Here is an 18,867-nt window from a genome sequence, read left to right as displayed (position 1 = left end):
GTTTGCAAGTACAGAAATACAATATATTCGTTCCCTTTAGTGAACTAGGATCAGTGTCAAGACTCCAAAAATACTCATTCATAATATTATGTAATGACCTCAAGGGTAGTTTAGTATCGAATCGACGATGCTTAGCCTGTAATATGTTGTTGGCCAGATGTTTGGCTCTTGAGGGAAAAGTATGAACATTTCATCGAGAAGAAGGGCTCATCTAAATGAAAGTTTTTAATAGACATTTAACGGATTCTTCGGAGGCCCCACAAAAAAGAAGAAGTCATAAATAATGTGGGTCTTAGGAGAAAAAAAAGTATGGCAGAAATTTGGGCAAATGTGTTGGTATAGATTATTATGGCCCTACAGCTAGTAATAGAAATATACATTTTGGTTGCCTTACATAACGGTTGAGGCTCGTACCTCAGTGACCGCTGTTGTGGCTGGAAAGACTGCTGAGATGTAGGGAGAGGCAGCATACACTTCTGATGAAAGGGAAACCTTCAGATTCCACGAACTCTGAAAAAGAACAAAATTATATTTAGAGTACGGATGTAAAAGTGTTCATACATAATGAGGGGATATAGAAAGTACAAGGCATTGGGAAATTTTATTTTAGGGCAGCATGTTCAGGGGGCCTTCAAATTGTCTCCACATATATATGACATGTACAGTTTTTCATGTCGCCAGTAGTTTGACTGTATTGCCAAGACAGTCTTGTCTTAACCCCCTCAAATTTCCTCTTTTGCATCAACACATGAATCACTTACCTGATTAAGAAGATTCTATGAACATCCGTGCGGTTATTATTGTGGAAGTTGTTAAATTTTTATGTGTAAAATGTTGCAGAAAATCTGCTTTCTAACCACATACTTCGAGCAGTCGCCTTTGAACACACGAAGCCCGCGCTCAGAAAAAAAAAATGGCCGCGAGGACCCCCTTAAAGGGGTGCATCAATCTCGCTCCCAGGGGTGATCGATATCGGCGCGCCATCTTTTCCCAGCATGCCTTGCTCGATGTGCATGCGCGTGACCGTAGTACGAACGTCATCCTTTTGTTGGCCGAAATTTGAAAGAATCATAGGGGGTGAGGCCAGCACTTTTATCAACTTTTGCCTATTTTGTTTTTTTAAGGTGTGATGTTGTGCTCTCCATGATGCAGTAGGCTTTCTTTGAAGCCCTTTTTATTGAACAGAAGCCAATAATAATATTTCTAGCAATAATTGAAGAAGTTGTTACTTTGTTTTTTACTTGAAAGAATTGGGGCGAAACTTGAAAAAATATCAGGGGTAAAGTTCAGCATTTTTATCAAATATAGCCAATTGTGATTTTTTTTCGAGCGTAAAGTTCACAAGGCAATTTCATCGAGCAGTTCACAAGCCTTAATTTTTGTCTTGCGAAAAAATCACAAGGCTGTAGCCCGTGTGATTTTTGTTTCGAGCGAAAAGTTCACAAGGCTTGTAGACTTTTTCCAGCAAAATGTGACAAGTTCACAAGGCTATAGCCTTGTAGATTTTAGGCCAAAATTTTGACTTGTTTCATAAGGCTAGATTTTAGGCCAAATTTTTACTAGTTTCACAAGGCTATTATAGCCTTGTAGATTTAAAAGCAAGTTTTGACTAGTTTCACAAGGCGTAGATTTTAGGCCAAATTTTGACTAGTTTCACAAGGCTATATAACCTCATAGATTTTAGGGAATATTTTGACTAGTTTCATAAGGCTATAATAGCCTTGTAGTAGGTTTAAGGCTAGATTTTGAAAGGCAAAATTCTGACTAGTTTTTAACCTTGTAGATTTTAGACCAAATTTTGACAAGTTTCACAAGGGTTAACCTTATAGATTTTAGGGAAAATTTTGACTAGTTTCACAAGGCTACATAGCCTTGTAGATTTTAGGATAGATTTTGAAAGGCCAAATTTTGACTAGTTTCACAAGGCTATAACTTTGTAGATTTTAGGCCAAATTTTGACTAGTTTCACAAGGCTATAACCTTATAGATTTTAGGCATAAATTTTGACTGGTTTCACAAGGCTATAATCTTATTAATTTTAGGGAACATTTTGACTAGTTTCATAAGGCTATTATAGCCTTGTAGATTTTAGGGAACATTTTAGGGAACATTTTGACTAGTTTTATAGGCCTTGTAAATTTTAGGATAGATTTTGAAAGGCCAAATTTTGACTTGTTTCACAAGGCCATAACCTTGTAGATTTTAGGGAAAATTTTGACTAGTTTCACAAGGCTATAACCTTATAAATTTTAGGGAACATTTTGACTAGTTTTATAAGGCTATATAGCCTTGTAGTATGTTTAAGGCTAGATTTTGAAAGGCAAAATTCTGACTAGTTTTTAACCTTGTAGATTTTAGACCAAATTTTGACAAGTTTCACAAGGGTTAACCTTATAGATTTTAGGGAAAATTTTGACTAGTTTCACAAGGCTACATAGCCTTGTAGATTTTAGGATAGATTTTGAAAGGCCAAATTTTGACTAGTTTCACAAAGCTATAACCTTGTAGATTTTAGGCCAAATTTTGACTAGTTTCACAAGGCTATAACCTTGTAGATTTTAGGGAACATTTTAGGGAACATTTTGACTAGTTTTATAGGCCTTGTAAATTTTAGGATAGATTTTGAAAGGCCAAATTTTGACTAGTTTCACAAGGCCATAACCTTGTAGATTTTAGGTCAAATTTTGACTAGTTTCACAAGGCTATAACCTTATAAATTTTAGGGAACATTTTGACTAGTTTTATAAGGCTATATAGCCTTGTAGATTTTAGGATAGATTTTGAAAGGCCAAATTTGACTAGTTTCACAAGGCTGTAACCTTATAGATTTTAGGGAACATTTTGACAAGTTTCACAAGGCTATAACCTTGTAGATTTTAGGCCAAATTTTGACTAGTTTCACAAGGCTATAACTGTGTAGATTTTAGGCTAAATTTTGACTAGTTTCACAAGGCTATAACCTTATAGATTTTAGGGAACATTTTAGGGAACATTATGACTAGTTTTATAAGGCTACATAGCCTTGTAGATTTGGGATAGATTTTGAAAGGCCAAATTTTGACTAGTTTCACAAGGCTATAGCCTTGTAGATTTTAGGCCAAATTTGGATTAGTTTCAAAAGACTATAACCTTGTAGATTTTAGGCCAAATTTTGACATGTGTATTTTTTTTAACAAATTGTGAGTGTTATTTTATGTGTACAAGAATAAAGGCTGATTCTATTAAACTGTGTTTGTCTCTTATTTTGACTTCTTTACTTGGCAGCCATGTTTTTCCACAGCCATTTATTTTATAATAGTTTCCTTGCACATAATTACTTGCTAAAAAGAGACTTATATACACACCTAATTGTATTGTGGGCAAAAATTCTGCCAGAGGGTCCATCTTATCCTGGTGGAACCCTCCCTCACCCTGTGGGGAATACCTATTGGTCCCTACAGGGTGGGGGAGGGTTCCACCAGGATAAGATGGGCCCTCAATACAATTTGGGGGGGGGGAATAGGGTGGAGGCAAATAAAACGCAAGATACAAGGAGAGTCATGTTCAATTTTTTATTACAAAATTTGGCCTAACAAAAAGCAGTTGTGCAAACATCTGTGCCTGTCGGTGGACCCCCTCGGCCACCTGGAACTTGTGATGGTCTAAAGGCCTATGTGCAATGGTCGACATGTTCTCTGTTCTGTGAAGTTCAATTAGATGTACTCCTAGTGTCTACTTCAATGTTGTAATGTCTTACAAAACATAAACGAGCTAAACCCAATTTTGCACTTTGTTTTAGATGCAAGTGTTGAGCAGAAGGGAGTTGTTGCTTGCTTAAATGAACAGATGCTCTCAAGGGCCAAAGATTTCCCCGATTGTTGTCTTGCAACCAAGCTGCACTGGTATTGAGGGCCCATCCATATGACGATGCACTGGTCGGAGAAACAAATTTTGCAATGGCCACTAACTTCCCCCTTGCTTTCCATGGGGCTGCAATTTGGACGTTCAGATGTAGTCAACTGACAAAATGGCTACAAGTGAACTTGTTTTCAACCAACTTTGATAAACAACAAAGTTACTGAGTGTTTAAGAGACATGTATCAACCAAAAGCTCAGAAAAACACTTGACGAATTCACACAAATGTCAACATTTTTTTAACAGTTTAAGTATGGCGAATAGTGATGTTTTCTCACTACATGTTTGCCGATAAATGATAACAGAGATGACATTGGATTAGTATAACACCTACCATCTTAAAAAAAAAAAAAACTTTGACCACCATGACCAAACATTTTTTAACACGGCTAAAGATTGATCAAGAACTAAAATCTATGCAAGCCTATAGCCTTGTTTCATTTTAGGACAAAATTTGATAAGTACGCAAGCCTGCAGCCTGTGAGCGTTAGGGCAAAATTTGACGAATAAGCAAACACGCGCCTTGTTGCATTTAAGGGCAAAATTGTTAGCAAAATATGCAAGCCCAACCCTTGTTGCCTTTTAGAAAAAAAGAAATTGATAAAAACGTGAGCACTTTTTGTGGACCGGCGCGGTGGATAGAAGACGTCATTATCAGTATTATTATTAAACATACATGTAATAGCGTTGTAGCATTTTAGGGCACAATTTGATAAATATGCAAGCCTATAACCTTGTAGTTTTGCAGAACTTTATGACAAACATTCTGTTTGGCACTACTTTGAAAACTAAATCTGTGATCTCCTGCAGTAATTTGTCCTTGACCATGAACAGACAGACCCTTAGAACCTTGACATAGACCTGACCTTTGACCTCTTCTAAAAACATCCAATTCAAAACAACTATACAAATTATAGGAATCCAATGTCATCTTTAGTATCAAAAGGCAATAAAATTGGTTTTCTTACTAGATCTTTGGATTTGAAGTGGCATGACCAAGCAGAACATGTTTCTCCAGCCCTCATACCATCAACTGAATAGAAGTCCTCATCATCCACCGAGTCCAGATTCCATTGGCTCAAACGAAGACATCTCTTGACACCTTTGATGATTTCAATAGATCCCCAGTTCAAATCTTTTTACTCAAACACAAAAGATTGACGTGACCAACAAAAGGCTAACTTATAGGGGCCCTCATCTCAACGTCTTGAGAGATCTTGGCGACCAGGACGTTTTAGGGACCAACCACTAACTTCCAGCTCAATCCCTAGTCAATTGCTTCCGAAAATGCTCACTCTAGCTCATAAAATGTTGTAAGGCATTACACCAGTGAAGGAGAACACTAGTTGTACATCTAGGAGAATTTCACTGAACGGAGAACATACCTTTCATTGCATCCGGGCCCTCAGGACCAACACTTGTTCCAGGCAGCCGAGGGGGTCCACCAATAGGCACAGGTGTTTGCACAACTCTGCGAGTTTTTCATAGGATTGGATGAGGCCCTAACATCAAATGACCTGCTCCTGCACAATGAGTCCACGTTTTAGATCTTGAAATTTCAATAAAAATAAAAAAACCCAAAAGAATAATAAAGACATAATATAAAGAACAAATTGTGCTGTGTTTCAAGCTCTGAAGTATATTATTTCAAATATCTTTCAGAACAAAAGGATTTGCAAAAAAAATCATTAAAACATCAATGAATTTGCAATTAGTTTTGATAGAAATTTCCATATCTTGTCAAGATACTGAGATTTCCATAGTTTTGTTTTCATGTTTGGTCAATGAAACAAAGTTAGTGGCTTCGCCTGCAAGGAAAGTCATTACTTTTTGAAAATGTCACTGAGATTTCCATAGTTTTGTTTTGTTTTTATATCTGGTACAAATGAAACAAAGTAAATGGCTTCGCTAGCAAGAAAAGTCTTTCTTTTTTTAAGTTTTACTCTTTTGAGTGGTCTTATTTGTGGGTATAGGAGCAGCTCAAGCATTTATTTTAAAAGAAACAAAGACATATGATTCAGAAACGATTGTTATTCTAAAAAGATTCAACTGTCAAAATAAATAAGAAATGAAGAGTTTTGTTAAAAATTCCACGCAACAGTTTCAATCAAGGTCTCTCTGACTGGTAAAACTGTGTCCCAAGAAGACAATCAGAGTGCCCTGAGTCTCTGCAAGGGAAGGTTTCTTGAAGATTTTGTGTTGTGAATTTGGAATGTATTACTCTGAATCATTAACCTTGAGTGGGGAAGGGAATGTTTGTATAACTACAGGGGAAATCTAAACACTAGTCAAAGTGTGCGAAAGTTGTTACCATACAAGGAAAGTATGCATAACTCACGACACAAAGGGAGGTGTCAGTAACTCACGACACAAAGGGAAGTGTCATTAACTCACGACACAAAGGGAAGTGTCAGTAACTCAAAACACCAATGGAAGTGTCAGTAACTCAAGACACAAAGGGAGGTGTCAGTAACTCACGACACAAAGGGAAGTGTCATTAACTCACGACACAAAGGGAAGTGTCAGTAACTCACCACACAAAGGGAACTGTAACTCACGACACAAAGGGAAGTGTCAGTAACTCACCACACAAAGGGAACTGTAACTCACGACACAAAGGAAAGTGTCAGTAACTCACCACACAAAGGGAACTGTAACTCACGACACAAAGGGAAGTGTCAGTAACTCACGACACAAAGGGAACTGTAACTCACGACACAGAGGGAAGTGTCAGTAACTCACGACACAAAGGGAACTGTAACTCACGACACATAGGGGAGTGTAACTCACTACACGTGTCAGTGACTCACGACACAACGGAAAGTGCTAGTAACTCATGACACAAAGGAAGTATGAGCAACTCAGCATAACACCAGGTGAAGAGACCCACAAGGAGAAGTGTGAGCAATTCACCGCAAAATGGAAAGTGTGAACAATTCAACACACAATAGAAAGTGTGAGCAAAAATATCATTCAGACACCCTGAAACATTGACTAACCTACAAAAATAATCAACTAATTACAAAGCAAACACCAGGTCAAGTTTTGTTTGACTCCTAAGAATGTAGACACTTAAGTGTCTCCTACTCAACACATGCAACTCTGTATTTTGATAAAAAATTTGGCAGAAATCAAGGCACAGCAAGATTTTGTGCTGCGTTTTGTTTTATATTTATTTAATGGTTAAGAAAACCAAAACCATAAAGATGTTGCATGGCTGCTATTGCTGATGTATGAGATGGGCAAAAACCCCTCTGGGGGAAGAAATCCCATGCCGGCTCCACTATTGCAGCAAAGTTTGTCGACTCCATACACCAGCATACATAAACTGAATGAGCTAAATGAGTGTCAGTGAGTCACGGCACAAAGGGAAGTGCCAATAACTCAACACACCAAGGGAAGTGTCAGTAACTCACAACACAAGGGAAGTGTCAGTAACTAATGGCACAAAGGGAAGTGCCAGTAACCCACGCCAAAAAGGGAAGAAAAATTCTTCAAACTAAGCCTTAGACAACATTTCAGTTAGTATACTTGATAGTTTACCACACAAAGGAAAGTCTTGATAGTTTACAACACAAAGGAAAGTGTGAGCAATTTACCACCATAGCAAAGTGGATGTGCCAGAAATCCTACACAAAGAGAAGTGTGAGAAGTTTTAACGCAAGGGAAAGTGCAAGCATTCAAGAGAAAGTGTGAGCAATTCACCACACAGTCATAACCTTTACGATCCATCCCTATAATATAGGCCTACAACTAAATCCAAACTCCATAAAGGTTGCAACAGTGCTGGAGATGGCAGGAACTCCTTGTGAAGATATCACACTCTCCGTCTGGATAACTTGGTCTGTAGAAGATGAAAAAAAAGGGAAAAGATAATGATTTAAAATCTTTGTTGGTACAGGAATAACCATAAATGAATAAGTGAAATAATTTGGTCAAAAATGGGCTAAAGTTTGATAAAGGTAAGTCTTGTATTTTTGCCTAGAATTGGCTAAAACTTGATAAAATCACTAGGGGGAGACCTGGCATTTTGGTTGAAAATTTGATGAGTTGGGATAAAATAACAAGAGGGCAAGCCTTGAACTTTTTTTTTTTGGGGGGGGGGGGCGGGGGGCATGGATTTAATGGAGAGAAGACAATGAGTGAAGTTTCAGTTTTAGATGCGGGAGGAACACCCCAGTAAATTATTCCAGGAAAAAAACACACGCAGTTGGAGTGATAACCAAATCCATGTAGTGCCCCCGACGCGAATCAAACAAGAGTCCTAGAGGTGGAAGGCGATGTTGGAAATTAGATACAACTACGCTACCTAGACCACCAATTTTGTAGCATCAATATCAATATCGTACCTGTCAACATGAAGTTCAAAGAGTTGTTGTAACGCAGATTGCTTGACACTAGGCTTCAGTAGCGATAGCTTGAGACATCACTTCTGTTCTGTGTGACAGATAGCCACTATGACTGATGATCTGACAATCTAGACGGCGCTATGACTGATGATCTGACCACCTCTGATTGGATCACTTCATCCGTAGATGAAAAAAAGAGAATAAAGTTAAAGGTTCATTTATTTTCCCACAGTACCAAAAGAAAATAGACATTATCACTCCAAATAAATCTTTACAGTACAAGATAAGGCACTGCAGAGCTTGCAGGCAATGGTCCCTAATGCCGGGCATTTACTTTGACACTGAGAAGAACAATTTTCTTCTTCGAGTGAAATATGATAATATTAAATTAAACCCCAAAACAGTTCAGGGGGAAATTAAATGTGATTTTGCCTTGTACACCCTGAAAATCTCTGCTGTGAAACCACGGTGAAATTTCAATGAAGAGCTGCATTTGGTTAAAATTCAATAATTATTTCTCTCTCATTAAAAAAAAGGAGTCTTCTGACCAGTTACTGTCCTCCAAAAGCCAATGAATTAGCCTTTCATCTACAACACAAAATGGGCTGAAATTTGGTAAAATCACAAGGGGTAAGCCTTGCATTTTCTTTTGAAAATTTGATAATACCAAGGCCTCGCACTGTGTAAAAAATGGGATGAAAATTTGATTTAAAAATGAGGGTAAGCCTTGCATTTTAGTTGAAAGAGGGCTGAGATTTGATAAATTCTCAAGGGGTAATCCTTGCATTTTTTTCCTTAAATGGGCTGAAACTTGGGGCTTGGTTCTTCACCTTTATGTGAGCGGTGAAAATGTCAGAAATGTGATTACTTTCATTTTTAAATTCACATGTTTTTTCTTTAGCCTTGCATGTTTGTCACAAAATTTACGAAAATGGAGAAAATCACAAGGGTTAAACCTTGTATTTTTTTTCCAAAATGGAGTACAATTTGACGAAGGTAAACCATGTCCGTTTGCCAAAAATGGGCTAAAATTTGATAACATCTAGAGGGGTTAGCCTTGCATTTTTGTTGAAAATGGACTGAAATTGATCTTGCAATCTTGTGTAAAATGGGCTAAAGTTTAACATTTGATGAAATTGGTTAGCTAGACATTTTCTTAACAAAAATTGATGAAATTGAGATGAAATCACAAGGCTTTGCATTTTGTAGAAATTTAGCTAAGAATTTAATAAAAAAAATGGTTTAACTTTTTGTTATTCACAAGGGGTAAGCCTTGCATGTTAGTAAAAAAAAAAAGGCTGAAATTTGATATACAATCAAAAGACATTAAAAGCCTTGTACTCTTGCCAAAAAATGAGTTGCACATTTTGGGAATTGATTCACCTTTTTGTGACGGTGACCATATCTGAATTGTGATTCATTTCATTTCAATTATTCTGGCCGTGAAGCTAAACATTATTTTAGAAAAGTGAACTCAATCACTGTACTAGCCAAAAACCGAATGGAGAGAAGACAATGAGGAATGGAGTTTCAGTTTTCAATGTGGAAGGAACACCCCCAGAAGATGCACGCAGGGAAAACTCACTTTAGGGAAAACCCACGCAGTCGCAGTAATAACCCAAGTCAGTGCCCCCCTGCATGATTCAAACTGGGGGTCCTATAGTTGGAAGGCTTACGCAAACTAGATCACCATTTAGGTATTATCAATTACTGCTTTTATATCGTACCTTTAATTCGAAGTTGAAAGAGTTGATTTAACACAGATTGCTGAACACTATAGGCTTCAATAACAACAGCTTGTGACATCACTTCTGCTCTGTGGGACAGACAAAATTATGACTGATGATCTGAAAACCTCCAATGGGATCACTTCATCTGTAGATAAAAAAAGAGAATAAAATTCAAAGTTCATTTATTTTCCCTAGCAAAGTATCAAAACAAAATAAAATATTGTCACTCAAAAGAGATCGGTATAAAGAATACCATTACTAGCCCTCAAAAAAAGAAGAGTCAGCCTTGGATCTCGGTAAAAGTGGCCGGAATTAAAAAGAAATCACAAGGGTTAGGGGTAAGCCTTGTATTTTGTTTAATCACAAGAGGTAGGCCTAAGCCTTCGATATTTGTTTAAAAAAAGTTGATAACAGAAAGAGGTTCTTGCATCTTTGTTGAAAATTTTGATGAAACCAGATTTATCACAAGGCTTTGAACTTTGTAGAAAAAGGGCTGATGGTTTGATATAATAACAAGGGGGCAAGCCTTGCAGTTTTGTCTTAAATGGGCTGAAATTAGGGGCGTAGATTCACCTTTTTGTGATCGATGCAACTTTTTAATTGTAAAAAAAGAGGGAGATTGCCAATCACACTTGACTTTTGTACAGTGTTTTTCAGTTTTCTATGGCACTGTGTTCAAAAAGAAAAAGAGGAAATCAGCTGATCAGCAGGTTTGTTTTTGCCATCCATGTTCGCCAAAATTGGATTCAAATTGGATACAGGTAAGCCTTGTATTTTTGCTCAAAATGAGCAAAAATTTGATACAATCATGAGGGGGAAGCCTTGCATGTTTGTCAAAAAATTCATGAAAGTTTGATAAAGGTAAGCCTAGTTTTTTGCCCAATATGGGCTTAAATTTGATAAAATCACGAGGGGGAAGCCATGCAATTTTGTGTGAGCGGTGGGGGCATGAATTCACCTTTTTGTGAGCGGTGACAATGTCAGAAATGTGATTCACTTAATTTTCATTTATTCTGGTTGTGAATATAAAAAAGAAAAGTTAATCACAGCCAATGTACCCAATGAAGAAAAGACAATGAGAAGTAAAGTTTAAGTCTTAGATGTGGGAGGAACACCTCAGAAAATCATTCCAGTGAATAGCCAACAGTCACTGTGGTAACTCAATCCACGTAGTGCATGGCATGATTTAAATAGGGGGTCCTATAGAGGAGGAAGGCGTGGTAGGAAATAAGATACCACTACGCCAATTGACCACCAGTTATGTATTATTAATACCACTTTTGTACCATACCTGTAAACATGAAGTTGAATGAGTTGTCATATCGCAGATTGCTTTAAACAAGGCTTCTGCCCTGTGTGACAGACAACCACTATAATGATTGATGATCTGACAATGGATCTCCGAATGGATCACTTCTTCTGTAGATGAAAAAAGAGAAAAAGGTTCAAGGTTCATTTATTTTTCCACAGTATCAAAAAGAAAACATTATTACTCCAAAGAAATCAGTACAAAGTACAGTGCAGATAAATAAAAACAAAACTAGATTAAATATGCCACTGCATAGCTTGCAGGCAATGATCCATTTATGCCAGGCATTAACATTGATACTGAGAAGAACATTTTACTAAGTCTATAAGAAAACTAATTTTTTTTGGGGGGGGGAATCAATTTCATTTTCCCTTTGACACCCTGAAAAATATCTGCTGTTGAACCCCCCGTGAAAGTTCCATGAGGAGCCAGATGAAATTCAAGAACTATTTCTCTCTCCCTGAAAAGAAGGAGTCTTCTGACCAGTAACTGGCCTCCAAAAAACCAAAGAGTTAACCTTGCATCTTTGTCAAAAATGGGCTGAAATTTAATAAAATCACAAGGGGAAGTAATAAGCCTTATATTTTGTAAAAAAATTGCTGAGAATTTGATAATAGTTCATGGCATGTGATTGTTTTGTTTTGTTTGTTTTGTTTTGTTTTTTTTATTTCCAAATATCACAATTAATAATCATGAAACATACAAGAAATAAGAACAACGAGTGATAAGAGGAGGGCACCAGGAAAAAGCCTAGGCTTGTACAGAGCCTGGACCCTTGATAATGTAAATTAATAGGTTTTAGTTTATAACAATAACAATATTGATTATTGAAATTAAGGTACGGTGAAAGGTATAATGCATACAGCAAAAATAACACAAAACAATGATTGTTTGTAATTAAACTGTTTTGAAAAAATTTGTTTGCTATGCAGCCATAAATACATATTGAGAGTTGATAACAAAAAGGAAAATTAACAGAACATTATTTAGGAAATTACAAAACTTGATAATTTGGAATGGATAATCATGGTACGCGTGTAGTTACAGGTGGTGTCATTTTAGACGATACTGGTTATAAGTAGGTTTTTCATGTATTTTTTGAAGCTGTGCACAGTTCTAAATGAAGGTATTGGGATGAGCTGATTCCAGAGTAGGGGGCCTTGATGTCTGACTGTTTTCATAAATAAAGTGGTCCGAGCCTTACCAATATGAATTTTAGTAGCTGATCTAGTGTTATGTGAATGGATGTCAATATTTCGTGTAAAGAGAAGTCTTATGTTACCTGGTAACAAGTTAGATTCAAACTTAAACATAAGGACCCCAAGATGATATTTATACAGTTTAAAAATATCGAGTGTTTTAAATTGCTTGAAAAGGGGTGCAGTGTGCTCTCTAAAGCTAGAATTGGCTATAACTCTCAAGGATTTCTTCTGTACGATTAATAGCTTGTTCAGGTAAGAAGCATGAGTATTTCCCCAGGCTAGAATTCCGTATTGAAGTGGGGCAATGCCAGCGTATTATAAATAGAGAAAAGCACATTTCTAGGCAGAATATGTTTAAGTTTATGTAGAACACCCAAAATTTGGGAAACTGATGTGTGAATCTTTTGGCAGTGAGACTTCCATGTAAGGTTGCTGTCAATTATAACACCTAGAAATCTAAAAGAATTAACTTGGCTTATTTTAGAGTTGTTTATATAAATATTGATGTTATCATCTTTACATTTATTTGAAAATAACATAAAGCAAGTTTTCTTTTCATTAAATGATAGTTTTTTACATTTAAACCACAATGAAACCTTTTGCAATTCTGAGTTTATGTTACTGAAACTGCCTCCTTTAAGTTACTATGACTAAAGAAAACATTGGTGTCATCGGCAAAAAGAATAAAGGATAACAATCTCGAAGAATTACAGATATCGTTTATATATAAGAGAAAGAGTATTGGACCTAGAATTGAGCCTTGAGGTACGCCACATTTAATAGTTTTAGATGTAGAGTCATAGTCTTTCCAATGAACGAATTGTTTCCTATCAGAGAGCTAGCTTTTGAACCAGTTCAAGGCCTTTCCCCTAATTCATACCTCTCAAGCTTTGAAAGTAAGATAACATGATCAATAGTGTTGAATGCCTTTGAAAGGTCCAAGAACAATCCTATAGTGTGGTTACATTTATCAATAGACGAACTGATTTTGTCAACAAGGTCTATAAGTGCCGTTTGGGTTGAGAAGTTAGCACGGAAACCATACTGGGAGTTATGCAGAATATTATACTTAGTTAAAAAGGTATTAAGACGATTAGCAACCAAGCGCTCAAGCAATTTGGAGAGACAAGGTAATATAGAAATAGGGCGGTAGTTGCATATTAATTTAGGGTCACCATTTTTATACAAAGGAATAACCTTAGCCTTCTTAAAATCATGTGGCACAATTCCTGACTCCAGCGATAGGTTAAATATTTTCAGCAACGGCCCAGCAATAATGGTACCAGTCTTTTTAATAAGATAGCTGTCTAATTTATCATGGCCAGGACTTTTGTTAGACGATAAACCATCAATACACTTCAGAAGTTCACTTTTAGTTATAGGGGTAATAAAAAGAGAATTAGGATAATCACCTTCGATAAAGTCAGTGGGGTTTAGTCTTGAATCCGGAATCTTTGATGCCAGGTTAGGACCAATATTAGTAAAGAAATCGTTAAAATGCTCAGCAATGTGTCTTGGGTCGTCTACGGTCGTACCATTGACAAGGAATGAATCAGAACCGGGCGGCTTTTTACTTCTTTTGTTCAAGACATTATTGATCATTTTCCATGTTTGTTTAATATTACCTTTTTCCTTATCAAAGGAAGCAGTGAAATAAATCTTTTTCGCTTCTCTAATTACAGTTAACTTGTTTCTGTATTTATCATACTTTCTTTTGTTAGATTCATTTGGGTTTTGGAGATAGCATTTATACAACTTGTGTTTTCGTCTGATTGATTTCAACAGACCCTTGGTCATCCAGGGATTGCACACTGATTTCTTACATTTGAATCGTTTATATGGAACATATCTATCAAACACTTCATTTAATTTTGTAACAAACTGGGAGTAACATTCATTTACATCTTCAGTATTAACAATTTCATCCCATTGGATTGTGTCCATTTCACGTTTCATGAAGGAGACATTTCGATCTCTGGTATCCCGTTTCCAATAAAACATATTTGAGTTTTTAACTCTAACAAAACTGGGACCGAACAATACAATTGGCAAATGATCACTAAGACCTGAAGTAATAATTTCTGCCTGATGAGAGTCTACGCTGTTGGTGAAAATGTTGTCATTAAGAGTAGCTGAATTGCACGTTATTCTTGTTGGTTTGTCTACAGTTGGGCGAAAGGAGTGTGAATATAAGATATCCAAAAACTCGCGAGTTGGGTTATGGGAATCACTTTTAAGTAAGTTTATATTGAGATCCACTAAAATGTAGCAGATTTTGTTTTCAGTCGTTAGTTTGTTAAGAATTTCATCCATTTCTTCGGAAAAGTTAAAAACAGCAAGACCGGGAGGTCTGTAAATTAAACCTATGATGATAGTTTTGGATTCAAAAATGGATTCAAAACATCCTGAAGCACTAACAATGTCGGGCCGAATGGTGTATTGCAATGAGTCTTTTACATATAACATGACACCACCACAATTTTTGCATAGGTCTATTTTTGTGCTCACATTTATATCCAGGAATGGATAACATAGAATGCGGGGTGTTTTTGAGCCATGTTTCAGTAAGACCGATAATGTGGAACTTATGTTGTATTTCATTTAGAGTAAAAGTGAGATCTTCAAAATTTTTGTTTACACTTCTGATATTGGCGTTGAAAAGGAGTCATTTTCTAATTCCTTTGTTTTATCTCTGAGTTGTCTTTCTGACATGTATTGAGCACCACAGGTGTTAAATAAAAGCTGACTAGGATCCGCTGAATTCAGAATTGTCGGGTTAAAAACACAATCATTGAAACGAAGAGTAGTGTCATTCAATGGCTCAGAGCTACTGTCGTCACTACTTGCGCTTTTGTTATCACTCATTGTGTGAAATGAATTCAAATTGGTGACGACGGACAAGCAGACTGATTAAGTACAATGGGGTGATTATCAAGCTAAGAATAAGAAGATGCACTGTGTACATACTGATGAATGCAAAGGGAACAAAATGGCACCACAATATAAAGCAACATGGGGTAACTTGATTTACAAGAAAATAACACAAGTACATTCCAATAAGTTTGATTTGTGAAAATAATATACAACTAAATTTAAAGAAACCTTGTGATAACGCTCAGAAGAAAATTACTCAGCTGACGTGGGTTGTACTATGAAGAAAACAAGCTAGGAGATGGGGGTTGCTTCCCCAAGTTGAAAGGTCTTGAACAGACCGCTTTTCAGTTTGTAGGAGATTACTGCGGGGACGGACATAGGGATGTAGGCGAACTGTACCCTTGAGTCATCACGAATGGATTGGAGATGATCCTCTCTGAGACATTTTCTGCCTGCCCGGATCCTTGAGGTGACGTCATCGGTGATGTAGATGTTAGCTCCTCTGTAGGGATTGTTCTTCAAGGTTCGGGCGGCGTTTTTGAGAATGAATTTTCTGTCCGTATACCTGAGGAGCTTGACATGAATTAGTCGTGGGCGAGTCTGAGTACCGGCCCCGGAGCGAGATTGATGGTTTCCCGGAGTGCGGTGGGCCCGTTCGATTTCAACTTCTTCACCTCCCTCCAGCTTCATGTGGAAAGCTAAAAAGCCCGCCACAAACTCCTCGCAGGACTTTTGATCTTTCTCAGAGCCTTCTGGGACACCATGGATTACGATGTTATTTCTCCTGTTCCGGTTTTGGAGATCATCTAGCTGGTTACTAAGCTTGTGTGTATCACTATGGTGACTGTCGAACCTGCTGTTTGTGGCTGCTAAGTGATTCATATGTTGCTTCTCAAGCATTTCCAGAGATGTTTTTAGGTCGTTAATGTCTTTGATGTTGGCACTAACACGATGATCCGTATCCCGGAGGTTGACTTCAAGGGTGGACAGTCTAGCACCCATGGTCTCCAGAGTACCGAGAATTTTGTCCAGCTTGGTGTTCACATTGGCCAATGAACCATGACAAGACTGGCAGCCATCTTGCACCCCAACAGGCTCCTTGGGGGATTGGGTCGGTGACGGATCCCGTTTCCCTCGTTTTTTGCTTCCTCGTGCAGGTTTACTCTTTTCAGGTGACTCGGCCATGGTCAGCAAGGTTGTCAGGTAAGTACGTTGGCAGAAACTAGTGTAAATATTTGCGGTTATGGCTAAATATTGATGACTTTTTGGGGAGCGCAGAAGGGCCCGTGCGTCACTGTTGAATGATCATGGCGTGTCGTGGCCGATCGGTTAAGAGCACCGAACTCAAGCTCTGCTGTTTCTGTTTAGCAGAGTGTGGGTTCGAATCTCGGTCGTGACACTTGTGTCATTGAGCAAGACACTTTTCTATAATTGCTTCTCTTCACGCAGGGGTACATGGGAACTGTGAGGGCAGAGTTGGTTATTGGATTGATAAGCTTAGTGCGCTACATACTTGGCGGCACAGGTTGTATACTCCCCAGGGAGCTGAGATGGTTTAAGGAATGATTTAAGGCCCAGTGACCAGAGGTAATGTTGAAGAGCCATGAGCGTCACTGCGTGACGGACCTGAGCACTATATAAGAAGCCACTATTATTATTACTACTATTTATCATCACAAGGGGTAAGCCTTACATTGGTTTTTGAAAATGCAATGAAATCGGATGAAGTAGAAGTCCTTGCATTTTGTAGAAAATGGGCTGAAAATTTGATAAAAATGAGGGCAAGTGGGTCAGTTGTTGCAATCTAGTCTACAATGGGCTAAAGTGTAAAATTTGATGAAATTGTTAGCCTTGCATTTTCTTTGAAAACTTGATGAATTTGAGATGAAATCACAAGGCCTTTCATTTTGTAGAAATTGGGCCAAGAATTTAATAAAATTCATAAGAGGTATTTTCATTAAAATTTGATAACTTCACAAGAGAACAGTAAGCCTTGTATTCTTGCCCAAAAATGAGTTGCACACTTTGGGCATTGTCCTTTTTGTGACGGTGACAATGTCAGAAATGTAATTAATTTTATTTCAATTATTCTGGTTGTGAAGCTAAAGTATCTTTTAGAAAATCACTGTACTAGCCAAAAACCAAATTGAGGGAAGACAATGAGGAATAAAGTTGTAGTTTTAGATTAGGAAGGAACACCCCAGAAAATTGTTTAAGAGGAAAACCCACGCAGTCGCAGTGATAACCCAAGTCTCATAGAGTGCCCCTCTGCATGATTCAAACAGGGGGTCCTAAAGTTGGAAGGCGTGGTAGGAAGTTGGATACCAATACGAAAACTAGATCACCAATTAGGTATTATCAATATCGCTTTTATATCGTACCTTTAAATATGAAGTTGAATGAATTGTTATATCACAGATTGCTGGAAACGAGGCTTCAGTAGCAACAGCTTGGGACATCACTTCTGCTCTGTGTGATAGGCAGCCACTATGACTGATGATCTGACAATCTAGACGGCACTATGACTGATGATCTGACAATCTAGACGGCACTATGACTGATGATTTGACAACTTCCGATTGGATCACTTCATCTGTAGATGAAAAAAGAGAATAAGGTTCAAGGTTTATTTATTTTTCCACAGTATCAAAAGAAAAGACACTTATCACTCCAAATACATCGGAATTAAGAACAAATCTTAACAGTACAGATATATAAAACTAGATATAAATAGGCGATGCAGAGCTTTCAGGCATTGGTCCCTACTTCCAGGCATATACACTGATACTGAGAAGAACAATTTGCTACATCTATGTGTGAAATATGAAAATATGAAATTAACTCCCAAAACAATTTGGTTGGAATCAAATGTGATTTTGCCTTGTACACCCTGAAAATCGCAGATTTTGCTGAAATTCAAGAGTTATTTTTCTTTCATTGAAGAAAGGAGTTTTCTTACCAGTACTGGCCTCCAAAAAAAACAATAAGTAAACCTTGGATCTAGGTGAAACTGGGCTAACATAAACATAAGCCTTGCATTTGTGTTAAAAATTGGCTGAATTTTGATAAAATCACAAGAGGTAGGCATAAGCCTTTGATTTTTGTTGACAATTTGATAACATCACCAGAGGAAGTGCTTGCATTTTTTTGAAAATTTTTATGAAATTGATTCAATCCCAAGGCTTTGAATTTTGTAGAAAATGGGCTGAAAGTTTGATAAAATAACGAGGGGTAAGCCTTGCTTTTTCGTCTAAAATGGGCCAAAAAATTATAAAATCATTAAGGGGAATACCTTGCAGTTTTGTGTGAGCGGTGGGGGCATGGAGTCACCTTTTTGTGAGCGGTGACAATGTCAGAAGTTTGATTCATTTCATTTCGTTTATTCTGGTTGTGAGTGAATCTAAAGAATCTTATAGAAAAGCAAAACTAATCACAGCCAAGAACCCCAATAAAGAGAAGACAATGAGGAGTAAAGTTTAAGTTTTAGAAGTGGGAGGAACACCCAAGA

At 37.3% G+C, this 18,867-nt stretch overlaps 1 protein-coding gene and 1 long non-coding RNA gene across 2 annotated transcripts in view; both read right to left on the bottom strand.

Annotated features, from left to right (window-relative positions):
• Window positions 1–3,590: 3,590 nt before the first annotated feature.
• The window catches only part of LOC139945998 (uncharacterized), a 36,163-nt gene continuing 20,886 nt past the window's right edge, over window positions 3,591–18,867 (bottom strand). The window contains exons 5-9 of the long non-coding RNA XR_011787195.1: window positions 17,741–17,952; window positions 11,266–11,393; window positions 9,972–10,119; window positions 8,245–8,418; window positions 3,591–7,739 (exon numbers count right to left, since the gene is read on the bottom strand). This is a non-coding gene — a long non-coding RNA (uncharacterized lncRNA). The remainder of the gene's footprint in view (window positions 7,740–8,244; window positions 8,419–9,971; window positions 10,120–11,265; window positions 11,394–17,740; window positions 17,953–18,867) is intronic.
• Window positions 15,651–16,654, bottom strand: LOC139945827 (uncharacterized). Its single transcript, XM_071943297.1, has one exon. The coding sequence runs from the start codon at window positions 16,542–16,544 to the stop codon at window positions 15,651–15,653; it is 894 nt and encodes a 297-aa protein (XP_071799398.1). The 5' UTR covers window positions 16,545–16,654.

The sequence above is a fragment of the Asterias amurensis genome, chromosome 1 (genome assembly GCF_032118995.1).
Source record: "Asterias amurensis chromosome 1, ASM3211899v1".
In the NCBI taxonomy this organism is placed as follows: Eukaryota; Metazoa; Echinodermata; class Asteroidea; order Forcipulatida; family Asteriidae; genus Asterias; species Asterias amurensis.
Note: the sequence above shows the minus strand (reverse complement) of the source record. Positions and strands in the feature narration are given on the sequence as shown.